At 35.4% G+C, this 16,720-nt stretch overlaps 3 protein-coding genes across 4 annotated transcripts; 2 read left to right on the plus strand and 1 right to left on the minus strand.

Annotated features, from left to right (window-relative positions):
• The first annotated feature begins 222 nt into the window (after positions 1-222).
• Positions 223-3,110, plus strand: LOC113697042 (uncharacterized acetyltransferase At3g50280). Its single transcript, XM_072055666.1, has 2 exons — positions 223-1,109; positions 1,954-3,110. Exons 1-2 carry the CDS (start codon positions 507-509, stop codon positions 2,833-2,835), a joined length of 1,485 nt encoding a protein of 494 aa, XP_071911767.1. The 5' UTR covers positions 223-506; the 3' UTR covers positions 2,836-3,110.
• Positions 3,111-6,883: 3,773 nt separating this feature from the next.
• LOC113696619 (uncharacterized) lies at positions 6,884-9,577 on the minus strand. 2 transcript variants are annotated; one of them, XM_072055667.1, is made up of 4 exons: positions 9,407-9,577; positions 8,262-8,337; positions 7,180-8,145; positions 6,884-7,067 (listed from the first exon to the last, which is right to left on the minus strand). In XM_072055667.1, the coding sequence occupies exons 3-4, from the start codon at positions 8,006-8,008 to the stop codon at positions 6,982-6,984; spliced, it is 915 nt and encodes a 304-aa protein (XP_071911768.1). In that variant the 5' UTR covers positions 8,009-8,145; positions 8,262-8,337; positions 9,407-9,577; the 3' UTR covers positions 6,884-6,981. The 2 variants fall into 2 exon arrangements, with proteins under 2 accessions (XP_071911768.1, XP_027071809.1); XM_027216008.2 differs by having other exon boundaries at positions 7,180-9,577.
• Positions 9,578-11,172: 1,595 nt separating this feature from the next.
• Positions 11,173-13,270, plus strand: LOC113696001 (uncharacterized acetyltransferase At3g50280). Its single transcript, XM_027215284.2, has one exon. The coding sequence runs from the start codon at positions 11,633-11,635 to the stop codon at positions 12,992-12,994; it is 1,362 nt and encodes a 453-aa protein (XP_027071085.1). The 5' UTR covers positions 11,173-11,632; the 3' UTR covers positions 12,995-13,270.
• Positions 13,271-16,720: the final 3,450 nt, after the last annotated feature.

Below are 16,720 nucleotides of genomic sequence, written 5' to 3' on the forward strand. Positions count from 1 at the left end.
ATCCATGTGCGTTAACATGCCCAAATTCAGTACAAAATTAAACTGTCTAACCCAATTATACGTGATTGAGAAATTTGTAATAGTACAAGGAGTGAATTGATTCAACTAGACATTCACGGATATATGTGAGAAAGAGGTATTTTTTGAAGGGGTTTATTGGAATTAACCCCAAAATTATTTTTATATACTTTCTTTGGCCTGTATTAATTAGGTTAGAATGGACGGTCCATTCACTGTAAGTAGAATTCGAACCTTCAACCTATAGTCAAAAAGGGACTTAATCCCTTTCCCTTTTTTGGTGGCCGCCAAAGCGCGTTGGTTCACTGAATGGGTATATGATGTATCTTATTATTTATGTGATATAGTGTCCCAGCACTCTATTATTAGATCCTGGGCCAAGGTCTACCAGCGTAGAAATTGCTATGAGTAATTGTAGTATTCTTGCCAAAGTTCCAGAAGGGAATAGGTTCTTGGATTTAAACTGTGAAAGAGTTGAGATCTGAACTATGGCCGCAAAATACATTACGTCTCATCCCTTTATTCATTACGTCTCTGAATGTCTTGTCCAACCAAAACACATTCCACAAGATTCAGAGCAGCGAATATACTTTGCACCATGGGATCTGTCACTGGCCTCAATAAACTACAACCAAAAAGGCCTCCTTTTTGCCAAGCCTCCGGCTTTTGATAGTGAGGGGAAAATGAAGGACTTCTTGCAGAAGCTCATAGAATCTCTTTCGCTTACCTTGGTTCATTTCTATCCCTTAGCTGGACGCCTTGCGACTCTAAAACAGGAAAATCCTCCAATTTATTCCATCTATGTTGATTGCACGAATCTTCCCGGAGCTAAATTTGCTCACGCATCAGTAGACTTGACCATTGACGATATTCTCACACCTATCTATATGCCCAAAATTGTATATTCATTCTTTGATCATGTTGGTGCAGTCAACCATGATGGTCATTCCATGTCTTTGATGAGCATTCAGGTGACAGAGTTAAAGGATGGCATCTTCATTGGATGGTCAACCAACCATTTGCTGGTGGATGGGACGTCATTTTGGCATTTCATCAACACATGGTCCGAGGTGTTCAATGCCAATACAGCGGTAAGGGTGACCTCTCATCCCTCAATTCAATTCGTTTTTGAATGTTTTATCCAACTAAAATGCGATCCAAAAGATGCAGACCAGCTGATACTTGACACCATGGACCTACCACTAGTCTCTACACACTACACCCAAGGCGAAGGAACGGTCCACCCTAAGGAGCTAGGATGGCTGGTCCAACACTCACTGAATGGGTATATGATGTATCTTATCATTTATGTGATATAGTGTCCCAGCACTCTATTATTAACTCCTGGGCCAAGGCCTACCAGCGTAGAAACTGCTAAAGTAATTAGTATTCTTGCCAAAGCTCCAGAAGGGAATAGGTTCTTGGATTAACTGTGAAAGAGTCGAGATCTGAGCTATGGCCGCAACAATGAACTCTCACCATTTTATTCATTACGTCTCTGAATGTCTTGTCCAACCAAAACACATTCCACAAGATTCAGAGCAACGAATATACTTGGCACCATGGGATCTATGTCTGGCCTCATTACACTACAACCAGAAAGGCCTCCTTTTTGCCAAGCCTCCGGCTTTTGATAGCGAGGGGAAAATGAAGGACTACTTGCAGAAGCTCAAAGAATCTCTTTCGCTTACCCTGGTTCATTTCTATCCCTTAGCTGGACGCCTTGCGACTCTAAAACAGGAAAATCCTCCAATTTATTCCATCTATGTTGATTGCACGAATCTTCCCGGAGCTAAATTTGTTCACGCATCAGTAGACTTGACCATTGACGATATTCTCACACCTATCTATATGCCCAAAATTGTATATTCATTCTTTGATCATGTTGGTGCAGTCAACCATGATGGTCATTCCATGTCTTTGATGAGCATTCAGGTGACAGAGTTAAAGGATGGCATCTTCATTGGATGGTCAACCAACCATTTGCTGGTGGATGGGACGTCATCTTGGCATTTCATCAACACATGGTCCGAGGTGTTCAATGCCAAGGGGCAAATTTCAACCATCTCCAGACCACCTATTTTGAAACGTTGGTTTCCTGAGGGACACAGATCCCCTGTTTTCAGCCTTCCATTTGCTCACCATGATGAATTCATCAGCAGATTTCAAACCCCTGAGTTGCTGGAAAGGTATTTCCACTTTTCAGCAGAGTCATTGGCGAAACTCAAAGCAAAAGCAAATGCTGAATGCAACTCCACCACTATTTCTACCTTCCAGGCACTGTCAGCTCTCCTTTGGAGGTGTATCACCAGGGCTCGAAACATGCCATCTGATCAACAGACGAGTGCTGGAACGTCTGTAAACAGCAGGTTAAGGATAAATCCACCCTTGTCCGAGGAATATTTGGGTAACTGTGTGCAGGTAGTGGCAGTAACAACTACTTGTGGTGAATTGCTGACAAATGGACTAGGATGGGCCGCCTGGAAATTGCACGAGCTGGTGATCAATCAAACGGACAGAAGTATACGCGAATGGGTTGAATCATGGGTGAAATCGCCCTTTATAGTTTGGATTGGCCGGTTTTCCAACAGGATCCAAATTGGAAGTTCTCCCAGGTTCAATGTTTATGGGAGTGAATTTGGACTTGGCAAAGCATTAGCAGTTCGAAGTGGTTTTGCCAACAAACCAGATGGGAAAATAACGTTGTTTCCTGGAAGAGAAGGTGGAGGAAGCATGGATGTGGAGGTTTGTCTTCCACCACAAAGTATGAGTTTTCTTGAATCTGACCAGGAATTCATGGAGAATGTCTCGTTATAAAGTCCCCTTTGAAATGATCCTGGTAATCATTCCATAAGATCAAGAAATGGGCTCACCATCCCTCTAGGAGACATGGAACGGCAGCACTATGAATTCTGATGTTCACATTCAGATATTTTTAGTCTGAATTTTAAAGACTGCAAAATGGAATGCAGTTAAGGGGAAAAAAATGTGGGTGTGTTATTGACTCTAATTTGGGTTTGTTTATGCCAGTTTGTGCTTGTAGTGGAGGCATATTGCACTTTATCTTCTACAATAATGTTTTGTTTCATAAATTGGTGGCCAAATTTTTTATTCAGCGTTTTAGTAGCAATAACATGTTAGTGTTTGTTACTATTCGATCTTAAGTTACTTGACAGAAGTTATTTGACAACACAGTTACTAAAACACGGGACAGTTATAATAGGATATATTATACACATATATATTATATGAATTTTTTAAAAAAATATTAAAAATTCAGTGCAAAAAGTCAAACAAATATAGAAAATTACACATATAAATTCATATGTAAGTGATACAAATATATTTGAAAGTTATGAAACCAAAAACACATGTAAAGTTACTATAATTTTTGAAGATGTTACTATATTCATATCATTTTTAATTCTCATCCTACTTATGCGATGTTAAATTTATTAAAATCTTGTTAACTAATTATTTTTTTTTTTTGGTATGAATCTATGGAAACCATTGCATATGTTGTTACTAATTTGTATATATCTTGAAAGGTATGTTATTAATTTTACTCAAACTTTAGAAATTTTCAAAAATTAAAATATGATTCATGATGTATAATATGCCAATAGTCTATTACATATTTTATACATTTAGTTGAAAAATATAAGTATTTTTTGTAACATTTTTGAAACGTACAAAATACAAAATTTTTTTAAGTCATACGTTTGAGTGTGTATTACGACCATGATACAAGTATTTACTAAGTTCCTGAGACTTAGTTGATAGAGACACTAGCAAGATAATTTTTTTTTTCGGGTGTAGGTGGGAGGTCTCAAACCTGAGACCTTTCACTTACACTTCCTCCCTCTATACCACCCAACCTATCCCCCCCTACATTAGCAAGATAACTTAGTTGATGAAAACATCAGTAAGGTAACTAGGAGATTCTTGTTTCAACTCCAAAATGCTTATCTTCCCGCGTATCCTTTGTAGGGTTTGGAGTCTTTTCATAGATTAAAAAAAACCCGTTAGATTAAAAAAAAAAAAAAGAGAAAAAGCGGGAAGCAAAATAATAATATTCATAGATAAAATTGCATTGTTTTATTGATAGATCTACATCAATGGGCAGAGAGGTGTAAATTTTACCCTTCTGAACATCATGCTTAGATAAAGTTCCTAAATTCCCAAAACAATCACATACAATAGATTAGGTACCTTTTTTTGGGTGTTTTTGAAAAATTTTACTGTAATAATGTATGTAAAAATTTTTTACTGTAAATAGTTAGATTTTTTTTTTTTGAGTTTTTGAGAATATATTTTGAGATATTTTTAAAATTTAATTTTTTAGAATAATTTTTAAAAATTGAAAACCATCATCCACTACAACGCACTACAACCACCTCTTTCCCCCTCCTTGCACCTCTCTCCTCACCCTCCCTCTTCCTCCTGTCTTAAAAGGATAGAAGATTACAGGATAGAACAAGAAAAAAAAAAAAAAAAAAAAGAGCTGCAAACACTGAAACTAGCATGTGTGAGGTTTTGGAATTTGACAGAATTGGACAGAATCCTGTCTTAAAAAATAGAAGATTACAAGTTAGAACAAAAAAAAAAGGGCCACAAACATTGAAACTAGTATGTGTGAGGTTTGGAATTGGTGACATATTTGTAAAATATGAGGTTGTACTTTCATTTTTTGTTTGACTAGAGACATGTTGTATTTCTATTAAACCAACATTTTACTGCATTTGATTATTTACCTTACCTTGCAATTGCTCTAAAAACTGCCAGGATCTTCATTTAACATCGTGTGACTGTATAAAGTATCAAGTACCAGCATCAGACCAGAATTGCGGCAAGAAATGTATTATCTATGAGAAGACATAGTAGTAAACTCCAAGGGATACGTCAGGTCAAATAAAGTCTACTTATTTCAATGCAATTACCATTACCCATAAAACAGTATCTGCATTTCAATCATCACATTTCTCAGTTCTGAACATTGGAATAAGCATTTTGTTATGAAAGACTAGATCTACACTACACCCTCACCTTTTACTATATAGGATCTCCTTCACTCTAAAGTTAACAAAATGTGGTGGTTGGTGTTTTTCTGTATTTTTGTGGTGGGGGGGGGGGGGGGGGTGGGAAGGATCACTCATCCCCTTTTTCGACTGTTTTTTTTTTTTAATATTTAAAGAATGATGCCAAACTTCAATACTTTCAGAAAAAAAAGGACGTAGCTTATCACACATTGTTTACATGCTTTGAAAGTCAGTTGGAGTATAGTAATTTCAGCAAATAGATAATTTTAAGGTGGAATACTGGAATACATACAAGAAAAAAGTTTTTAGTAAAACGTGGCGAAAGATGTCACTTTAGGGTACCAAGTGTACAAAAAAAAAATTGAGGGTGCAAGATTAGAATTGAGGCAAAACATTGAGGGTGTAAATTGGAGTTGGTAATTTTGTTTTGTAGAGCACAAATAAATAAATTAATATATATATATATATATATATATATATATATATATGTGTGTGTGTGTGTGTGTGTGTATTAATTTTCAAAAAAAAAAAAATCATTCTATTATATAACTTGAAAATGAAAACATGCTGGAGGGAAACGACGAAACGTAAAGCCTTACCTCCTAATTTCAAGAAAATGTATGCTTAAAGTACTTGAAAGTCCAAACAAATGATTTTTCTCTACTATGCCCTACAGTGATAATTTTATCACGGAAAACGAATAGTTCCATCATGGAAGATGTTTAATGGAGGAGAAATTTAAACGAATGTTTCTACCATGGAAAATTGAGTTTAAGTATTAAAAGACAAAATAGGAATTAAAATATTAAAAGCTAATGCACGATATACTCGGTTATTTATGTTATATTAGTGTTGAATTAAAATAGGTAGGAGCAAATTTAGACCCCTCCATTTTTCTTTTGCTGCTTAATTTGTGTTTTGCACTCAGCAGTGGCTAAGGAGCAAAGCTTATGATTGGATATGGTGCGAACATATGTGGATACTAGATTTTTATCAGTACACTTGTCAAATTCTAATTCATGCACAAGCGTACGGTTTTGGTCTCTGCTAAAAGTCAAGTGGCAGATTTTTTTTTTTTTTGGGGGTCAGATGAGAGGCTTTAAACCTTACGAGGAAGGATACTTAGCTAACTTGGAAACTACAGAATGAGTTGTACTTATAATTACCTCTCTTTGTCCAGACTAGCTAAAGGCTTCATTGGATTAGACAGACGAAGTTGTGTTTACCTTAGAATTCATCATGAGATATTGGCAAGTTATTTATAGAAGACGTTGGAATAAATTGTGCTCATAATTTTCTCTCAGGGTGCAAACTAGCTAAAAGTTAGATTCTATGGATGAAGTTGTGCTTATCTTAGAATTCCATCATGATTTATTGAAATTTCATCATGATGCATCTTAAATAATTTTTTGTTTTGTCAAATGATCTTCAATCCGAATAGGCCATAAACATCAAGTGTGTGAAATTGCGGGCATGTTGTCAAATGCCTATCATTAAAATCCAGAATACACGGGGTTGTTGTAACTCATTGAACAATACTTCCTTAATAGAGTTTTTAAAAATAGTATTTATTAAGTGTTTAAATACTTTTAAATATATTGTTTGGAGAAATAGTTCAGTAAGTACATATTGTATTGGATAATGAGTAATTTAAAAAATTTTAAATATATTTATTTCTTTATTTAGTTCATAATATCGGATAAAATGATTAAATTTAATATTTTATTTTTTAAATCACAAAAAGTTATCGTAAAGTACGAAATTTGAACTTTTGCTAAAAGTACTTTTAACATCAAAAACTCTTCTCTTAATTTTATAGGATGATATTCATCAAATAATTTAAAAATTCTTTTAATACCTAAAGGTACTTTTTTATCGAAAGTATCTTATGTCAAGTAAATATACCATTTGCATTCAAATCATGTCACATCACGAAACTAAATCCACTTTGCATTACGTTCGCTAGTCCTTTAATTATCGAACATCTTTCAATGGACATAACTTCCAAGCCTACAATCAAAACAAGATAATCAGAATTAACGTCCCATCAAAATTAGATAAAGACAATATAATGAATGGAAATGATGCAGCAGCAAGTTTTCTCCATAGAAAACTCTAATACCTTGAGTAGGTAGGATAGCAAATGTGTTGCAACTCTCTATAAATGGACAGCATGGATGCACAACTCCACAATTCAGCATGTCAAGTAATCTACTCACTTGCCCAAAATCAACAAATATACTTGGCAAAACAAAATAAGGATGGTTAGTCATAAGAACAAACACTCTTTGCTCAACTCTCAAAGTTAACTCACACCCACTTGTTTTAACACACAAATTCAACTTACTTTCTTTCTCATGTATCTCACTCGACTCACTTGAATCTTCGCTCCTTTTTTCTTTCACGCTTTCCTCGAGTTTTACCTCTTTCTTACCCTCAAATTTTACCTCATGGATCACACTGCTATCTCGAATCCCACTCTTCTCTCCAACTAGCCCTTGATTACTAGCTAATGTAGACTGAACTTCAAGTACTTTCCCATCATGCTTGATGTTTGGATTCTCTTCCACATCAACCTTCTTAACCAATAGTGGTACAAAATAAGATTCTCCTTTATGAACAATGAACTCAACAGATTTCTCCATAGGAATTTCATCTTGATGGCAGCTCTTTGAAACCTTCATTCGTCTATGTTGATCAATGTATGGTGCTAGAAAGGTCTCCACTATACGCTCACATGACTCCGCCATAGATGACTCATCCTTATGCTTAGGTTTAGAAGAAATGGATTGAAACTTCTCCTCCTTCCATGGATACTGCAACCTCTCATGATTAGATTGATAATTGGAATAAGGTTGAGTAGTACCCTTTCTTTTGGCACTATTATTCGCCATTCGATCAGGCCGATGGTGGAGTGGCTTGAAAGCATCATCTAAAAATTCTTTCTTCATTGACTAAATCATAAGATTAAAGTCATTCAGCTAGGAACTCCCTTCACCTCCAATAGACATTGTTGTTTCAACCTGCAACAATGGCTAGTGGAACAAAGAATACCTCATGCACTTCCTTACGTGTATCCATTCAACTCCTGTATATCACTCAAATGTATTACACTCTAATAATCTTATCAATTAAGTTCTCAAGACTTTTAATCAATCTTCTTGAAGAAATTAGAATTTTCTCAAGGTGAATAAAAAAACTAACCAATCGAACCCACAAGAAAGTTGCCAATTTAGGATTTGAGAAATTTAAGGAAACACGACGCAAAAGCCTGAATTACCTACAAAATATAACTCAATTTAGACTCAAAAGATTGCTGGAAAATAAGAAGACTCAACTATATTAAAAGGAACACTCAATCGAGTAGAAGAAGGAAAATCCTAATTCTACGGGGAAATGGTGTGGCTGTGAATTCCTTTGTATCAATCAAATCTGGAGAATTTCAGGAATAAAGTATGTGAATAACCCTTTTTCCCACAAGGACAAGGATTAGAATTAGAAATCCCCTTTCCCCAATCCAATGAGCTTTTGGACAAGAATTTACAATAGTAAAATATTTTGGTATAATCCGAATCCAACTTGGAAAACTAAAAGTAGCGCCTGTTTCTGTTTCTTATACTGTCACGAGGAAATTTTTCCTCGTTTTATTTCCAAAACTTGTCAAACATCCTTGTATGAATAATTTGAAGATCAAACAAGGTTGTTGCACATTTTTTTCAAGAATTCGAATAGACTACGAGGAAATTTTTCAAACAACTAGAGTTTGCTGTCAAAATATCCAAGATCTTCAAGAACCAACTTAGGATTATCAAGAACTGCCAAGATTGATAATTTCTCAGTCTAGAACTTCAAGAAAACCAAGAATTTGATTCAAGACTTCAAGAAACAATCAAGATCAGCCCACACAACCCCAAGAAAGTGCAAGACTCAAGCAAGAAACAAACAAGATAGCCTCGGATGGAAAACAACACGCAAACAGATTTCATTTGTTTGGATCAAACAACCACAAGAAATATGAAATCAAGAACAAGAATTCAAGATTCAATTTAGGGTTTTCAAGATTCAATGAGTTTAAGTTCAAGAATCCATGAAACTCTAGAATTGCTCCAAGAACTTCAAGACTTTAACCAAGACAATTCAAGAATTTCAAGACGATGTCAAGAATCAATTCGGATAGCAAAGATTAACTACAAAAATGGCCATGTTAACAGAGACAAACACAATGAATAGGGCCCTATTCATCAGCACAAGATCAATTAGGTTGATAGGGCCTACAACCAAGTGTGTTTTTTATTGATCAGTTAAATGAATATCTTAGAACAACTCTAAAATACTCAAAGAACGCTTACAAAAAGCCAAGTGAATTCTCTCAATTTTTATTACTAGAGTAATCGTCTTCCTTGTTACAATTAAAGGAATGGCTATTTATGGCCAAAACTAAGCTACTTAGACTAATCCGAAGTGGATAAGGAATCACTGGTCTTATCCAATAACTACTGTACTAATGGACACACGACCCATTAAACTTATATCTGGCCGAATTTATTGAAGAAACAAACTACAAAATAGACTAAATAACGACTGAGGAACTGGCCCAAATAAGGGTGTTTGATAACATAAAAAAAGTGCTGAATCTGAATTTTTTCAGACATTATTTTGAACTTGTTAAGTAGTGCTGAGCTTGTGTGTATTTTTTTCAACACAAAAATCCTAACTGAATGCTTAATTCTGATAAAAATCAATAGAATTACTTCAATTATCTTATCTTATCTACCAAATCTACCATTGTTTGTTAATTATGTTCAAAATTCTTATCTAATTAAACAATCTAATATTCTCTATCTAATGATTTTCTATTTCTTTTTTCTCCCTTTTGAATGATTTTCACATCTTCTCCATACTCCTGATATAATATATTTCATCTTTTATATTAATTTGATTTAAAAATAAATATTGTCATTTTCATACCTAACATTTTTAGCTAATTAAATCATAGGTTTTATTTCTTTTTTGGATGAAAAGATATAAGGGCAAATTTATCAAATTTAACTTATTAAGCATTCAGTTATAAAATGTTTATCAAACAGTATAAATAGGTTTAACATTAAAATTCAGACATTCATATATTTCTTTTTAGTGTTTAAAATTCAGCAAATTAATTGTTTCAGTATTCAGATTTCAGATTTCAGACTTCAGAATTCAGATTCAGTTTTATCAAACAGAACTTTAAACATGGCACAAACGACTTGAGACAAAACAAGCAAGTTTTGATCCGCTTCTTGTGATCCATGAGCAGCTCATCCAACTAGAGTTTTGCGGCAGATCTATCAACACCAATGACTTGAATTAGGGTCTTAATTGGCAGGTTCTCAAGCTTGATTCCTTAGCTCGGACAAGTGTATAAAGTTCATTTCATGCAGGTTCAACACCTTCTATGTATTTGAATAACATGGACCAAAGCTTGAATTAAAGCCTTATGCATATTTAAAGGTCCGCTTGAATGGTTTGGTTCAACACTTAGCTCGGCACCCTTGGGAATGCAAAAGTAAGCAACCAGATTTACATCATTCTTCCTCTCTTGAAAACGATTTGTCCTCACATCCAGCCCTTGCTTGCAATAGAGCACATCGGGGAATGTTTAGATGAATGCAACAAAAGAAACATGCCTTCTTTCAATTTGAATAAGATCCAATACACACGTTCTAGCTCACATTCCATTCGCCATGTACATGTATCCAAGAACTCATGAACATCAACTCCAACGGATAGGATAGCTAATGCATCGCAATGAATTCTTGGACCTTTATCAGAAAATGTCAACATGGAGGATTGTTGTAAGAAGATGCTTTTCTAGCCCAATGGTTACTGCATCTGATCTTGCATATCAATTCGTGTGAAACATTCAAATGTTGTTTTAGAATTCGTGTGACGTGCATTTAACAGACACTTGTTAATATATCTGATACATTATCCATACATATGCACACATCTACATTTATTGCATGTCTTACTAATAGATATTTTTGCACTTCAATTTGACATCCTTGCTAGCTCCAAGGCGAACCCTTTCTGTCAAGGTCTAGAATTATTGAAACTGTGGGGCTATATGGGAAGATAAAGCGAATAAAATTTTATCCAAAGTCAAAAATATGAATTGAATTTCTTGGGATGACACCACTTGAGGGATAAGGCTTGGGCTTAATATACAGCGGTAAGGGTGACCTCTCATCCCTCAATTCAATTCGTTTTTGAATGTTTTATCCAACTAAAATGCGATCCAAAAGATGCAGACCAGCTGATACTTGACACCATGGACCTACCACTAGTCTCTACACACTACACCCAAGGCGAAGGAACGGTCCACCCTAAGGAGCTAGGATGGCTGGTCCAACACTCACTGAATGGGTATATGATGTATCTTATCATTTATGTGATATAGTGTCCCAGCACTCTATTATTAACTCCTGGGCCAAGGCCTACCAGCGTAGAAACTGCTAAAGTAATTAGTATTCTTGCCAAAGCTCCAGAAGGGAATAGGTTCTTGGATTAACTGTGAAAGAGTCGAGATCTGAGCTATGGCCGCAACAATGAACTCTCACCATTTTATTCATTACGTCTCTGAATGTCTTGTCCAACCAAAACACATTCCACAAGATTCAGAGCAACGAATATACTTGGCACCATGGGATCTATGTCTGGCCTCATTACACTACAACCAGAAAGGCCTCCTTTTTGCCAAGCCTCCGGCTTTTGATAGCGAGGGGAAAATGAAGGACTACTTGCAGAAGCTCAAAGAATCTCTTTCGCTTACCCTGGTTCATTTCTATCCCTTAGCTGGACGCCTTGCGACTCTAAAACAGGAAAATCCTCCAATTTATTCCATCTATGTTGATTGCACGAATCTTCCCGGAGCTAAATTTGTTCACGCATCAGTAGACTTGACCATTGACGATATTCTCACACCTATCTATATGCCCAAAATTGTATATTCATTCTTTGATCATGTTGGTGCAGTCAACCATGATGGTCATTCCATGTCTTTGATGAGCATTCAGGTGACAGAGTTAAAGGATGGCATCTTCATTGGATGGTCAACCAACCATTTGCTGGTGGATGGGACGTCATTTTGGCATTTCATCAACACATGGTCCGAGGTGTTCAATGCCAAGGGGCAAATTTCAACCATCTCCAGACCACCTATTTTGAAACGTTGGTTTCCTGAGGGACACAGATCCCCTGTTTTCAGCCTTCCATTTGCTCACCATGATGAATTCATCAGCAGATTTCAAACCCCTGAGTTGCTGGAAAGGTATTTCCACTTTTCAGCAGAGTCATTGGCGAAACTCAAAGCAAAAGCAAATGCTGAATGCAACTCCACCAATATTTCTACCTTCCAGGCACTGTCAGCTCTCCTTTGGAGGTGTATCACCAGGGCTCGAAACATGCCATCTGATCAACAGACGAGTGCTGGAACGTCTGTAAACAGCAGGTTAAGGATAAATCCGCCCTTGTCCGAGGAATATTTTGGTAACTGTGTACAGGTAGTGGCAGTAACAACTACTTGTGGTGAATTGCTGACAAATGGACTCGGATGGGCGGCCTGGAAATTGCACGAGCTGGTGATCAATCAAACGGACAGAAGTATACGCGAATGGGTTGAATCATGGGTGAAATCGCCCTTTATAGTTTGGATTGGCCGGTTTTCCAACAGGATCCAAATTGGAAGTTCTCCCAGGTTCAATATTTATGGGAGCGAATTTGGACTTGGCAAAGCATTAGCAGTTCGAAGTGGTTTTGCCAACAAACCTGATGGGAAAATAACGTTGTTTCCCGGAAGAGAAGGCGGAGGAAGCATGGACGTGGAGGTTTGTCTTCTACAGCAAAGTATGAGTTTTCTAGAATCTGACCAGGAATTCATGGAGAATGTCTCATCATAAAGTTCCCTTTGAAATGATCTTGGTGATCATTCCATAAGATCAAGAAATGGGCTCATCATTCCTTTAGGAGACGTGGTTAGGCAGCACTCTGAACCTTACATTCAGATATTTCTAGTCCATGGATTAGTAGAATGTACTTCAGGGAAAAAAAAAAGAAAAGAATAAATGTGGGTGCGTTGTGACTCTAGTGTGGATACATTCATACATAGTAGTTTATGCATGTGGTGGAGGCTTATTGCACATTATCTTCTTATACAATAATGTTTATTTCACAAATTGGTGACCAAATGTTTTATTTACCGTTTTAGTAGCAGTAACACGTTAGTGTTTGTTAATATTTGCTCCTAAATAATTTAAGAGAATTTATTTGACAGCGCAGTTACTAAAATACCGAAGAGGTACAATAGGAAGTATTATACATACATATATTATATGAATTCTTTTTTTTTAAAAAAAGTATTGGAATTGTAGTGCAAAAAAAAAAAACTAATACAAAAATACGTATATAAAATTGTACGTGAATGATACAAATAAACACAAGTAAAATTACTATAATTGTCGAATATGTTATATTCATATCACTTTTTATTTCTCATCCTAGTTATGAGATGCTAAATTTATTAAAATCTTATTAACTAATTACTTTTTTCTATGTAAATCTATAAAACCTATTGCATATGTTGCCACTACTTTGGATATATCTTGAAAGATATGTTATTATTCTTACTCAAACTTTAAAAATTTTTCAAAATTATGAAGTATAATTCGTGACATATAATACTTCAACGGTTTATCACGTATTTTATACAATTAATTGAAAAATATAAGTATTTTTTTTAGTATTTTTGAAATGTACAAATTTGACAACTCACAAAAATTAACAAGTAATAGCATAACAAAATAGAGTAGCAGTATCCAAGACCCAATTTACTTGATAGAGACATTAACCACTACAAGAAATATATTTTTCAGTGACAAAAATTTATGTGACAACAAAAATCTTGTCACAGATAACCTAATTCAGTGACGACATTAGGTGTCATCACAGATGAGTACAGCACAAGCATAATCAGTGACAACATTGGAAGTTGTCATTCTCAACTCGTCACGAAATAGTTGGCGCCCATCTCATTTGATGCCGCGGGAAATGAATTTATGACAACTCAAGTAAAGTCGTCACAAACGCACTCTCTACAGTGACAACATAACTTGTTGTCATTGAAAGTCTACCCGATTCCAATTTTGTGACAACTTTTTGTATCACTGTATACTATAGTATTTTCATCAACTTTCACTAATTCTACTATGACACCCTAATTTTATTTTTTAGCCCCCAATTCTTTTATATTAGCAAAAGCACCGAAGATATGACACCCTAATTTTATAATTTAGCCCCTATTCATTACGTATTAGCAAAATGCAAATGATATAATAACAAACTATTTTTAGATACTTGTAATTTTTGCTAAGTTGACATAATAGACATGTCTGAGCATAAAAATTTTTTCACGAATTGTTTATTATTCCTTATAACAACCCCCAAAAATCAATAACTGAAATAATTTGAAAAAGTGTAATTGAATATAATTTGTAGTCTAATGTTAGCACTGTGAAAGATTAGTATAACGTGTAATACATCATAAGTAATAATTATTTTCATATGGAATGGGTATATACGAAATTAAAATTATTCAGTAAAATATCTGTCGTGCAATAAGATTGAGAGTTGTAACACATTTAACAGAATATTTGATTACATGTTTCTTTTAATTTATTATAAAAACTAAGTAATAGACAAAGAGTAAGATAAGCATGAGTAAGAAGTGCTATACTGTATATAAGCAATTCTATAGTATTTTCATCAAATTTCACTAATTCTACTATGGCACCCTAATTTTATTATTTAGCCCCCAATTCTTTTATATGAGCAAAAGCACCGAAGATATGACACCCTAATTTTATAATTTAGCCCCTATTCATTACGTATTAGCAAAATGCAAATGATATAATAACAAACTATTTTTAAATATTTGTAATTTTTGCTAAGTTGACATAATAGACATGTCTGAGCATAAAAATGTTTTCACGAATTGTTTATTATTCCTTATAACAACCCCCAAAAATCAATAACTGAAATAATTTGAAAAAGTGTAATTGAATATAATTTGTAGTCTAATGTTAGCACTGTGAAAGATTAGTATAACGTGTAATACATCATAAGTAATAATTATTTTCATATGGAATGGGTATATACGAAATTAAAATTATTCAGTAAAATATCTGTCGTGCAATAAGATTGAGAGTTGTAACACATTTAACAGAATATTTGATTACATGTTTCTTTTACTTTATTATAAAAACTAAGTAATAGACAAAGAGTAAGATAAGCATGAGTAAGAAGTGCTATACTGTATATAAGCGATTCTATGCATGTTAAATTTTTGAAACATGTTTTATTGTGTAAGTTTTATTGTAAGGTAATTTCTTAAATAATTTGTATATTGAGTTGTCCAAACCCAAAAAGATGTATATAGACACAAACAAGCACACATATATATACATGCACAAAAAAGAAACCAATATCAAATAATTTATTTGATATTTATAGATGAGATTAAGGAAAAAAAAAGAGATTAAGTATGAAAAAGGCGACCTGAAAAAAAATTTTGGCTAAAAAAAAAAGAAAAAAGATGTATGAAGCTAAAGGCGTGAATCCTGGAATCTCAAAGACGTGCTTAGATGCCAAAAAAAAAAGAGTGCCAGTCTGAAATCTGAAAGAGGCGCGAGGCGAGTGGCTGAAATCTCTACAAAACGACGTCGTTTTGGTTGTTCACACACAAACAAAAGTCTCGCCGCTTCTCTCTTCCAACACTTAGACAAATTTCATTCTCAGTCTTTCCTTCCTATGGTGAACTAACCCTTCCTTCCCGTAGATTCGAAATGCCGCTCGCCACCGTTAGCCGCTGAAGTCCGCCGCAATCCACCAGCTCAGGTGAAGGAAAATAGAGGAGGGCTTTGGCAGTAGAACAAAACAGAGGGAAAAGAACAAAACAAGAAAAAAAAAGAACAAAATAGAGGAGACAAAAAGGGCGGCGCACAAGTGAGCAAGAAAAGCTGAGGGGGAAGCCTGAGAAAGGGCGGCTAGGTTTTAGAGGAGAAAAAGAGAAACAGAAGAGCAGAGAAGCAGCTAGGGTTCTTGGAAGGGAGGCCTTGAGCGTGAAAAGAAAAAAAACAGAGTGAAGGAAGAGTGGCGGCTGACGGGAAGATCAGGAGAGAAAGACGCGGCAACGGACAGAGGAGGAAGAACCAGGTCACCACCAGTCCGCCTCCGCTCTGCTGCTGTCTGCCATCGCCAACACCGCGCACAACCTCCTGGGCTGCTGCCGTTCTCTGTAACACTAGATGAAGGCTCTCGGACGAAGTCAGACCTAGTCATCTTCCAATTCCAACTCACCGTCTTCGGCTTCGTCATAATCGCCGTCGCCACCGCTCAAGTAAGAGCACTATAAGTCGCCCCTTTTTCTTTGAATTTCAGTTCCTTCCCAAGTCCTCTAAGCATGTCTGCCATGGCTTCGTTTATTGCAATTGCCCCGTTGATTGTTCAAATTTTAGCATGCGCATGTTATATCATGATTGAATTTGAAATCCCTTGTACTTCTGATGATTTTGGGGCCAACCGTGGCTTCATTTGAGCAAAGAATTGCTGGAATTTTTCATGTTCGTTTA

Source organism: Coffea arabica, chromosome 6e (assembly GCF_036785885.1).
Source record: "Coffea arabica cultivar ET-39 chromosome 6e, Coffea Arabica ET-39 HiFi, whole genome shotgun sequence".
NCBI lineage: Eukaryota > Viridiplantae > Streptophyta > Magnoliopsida > Gentianales > Rubiaceae > Coffea > Coffea arabica.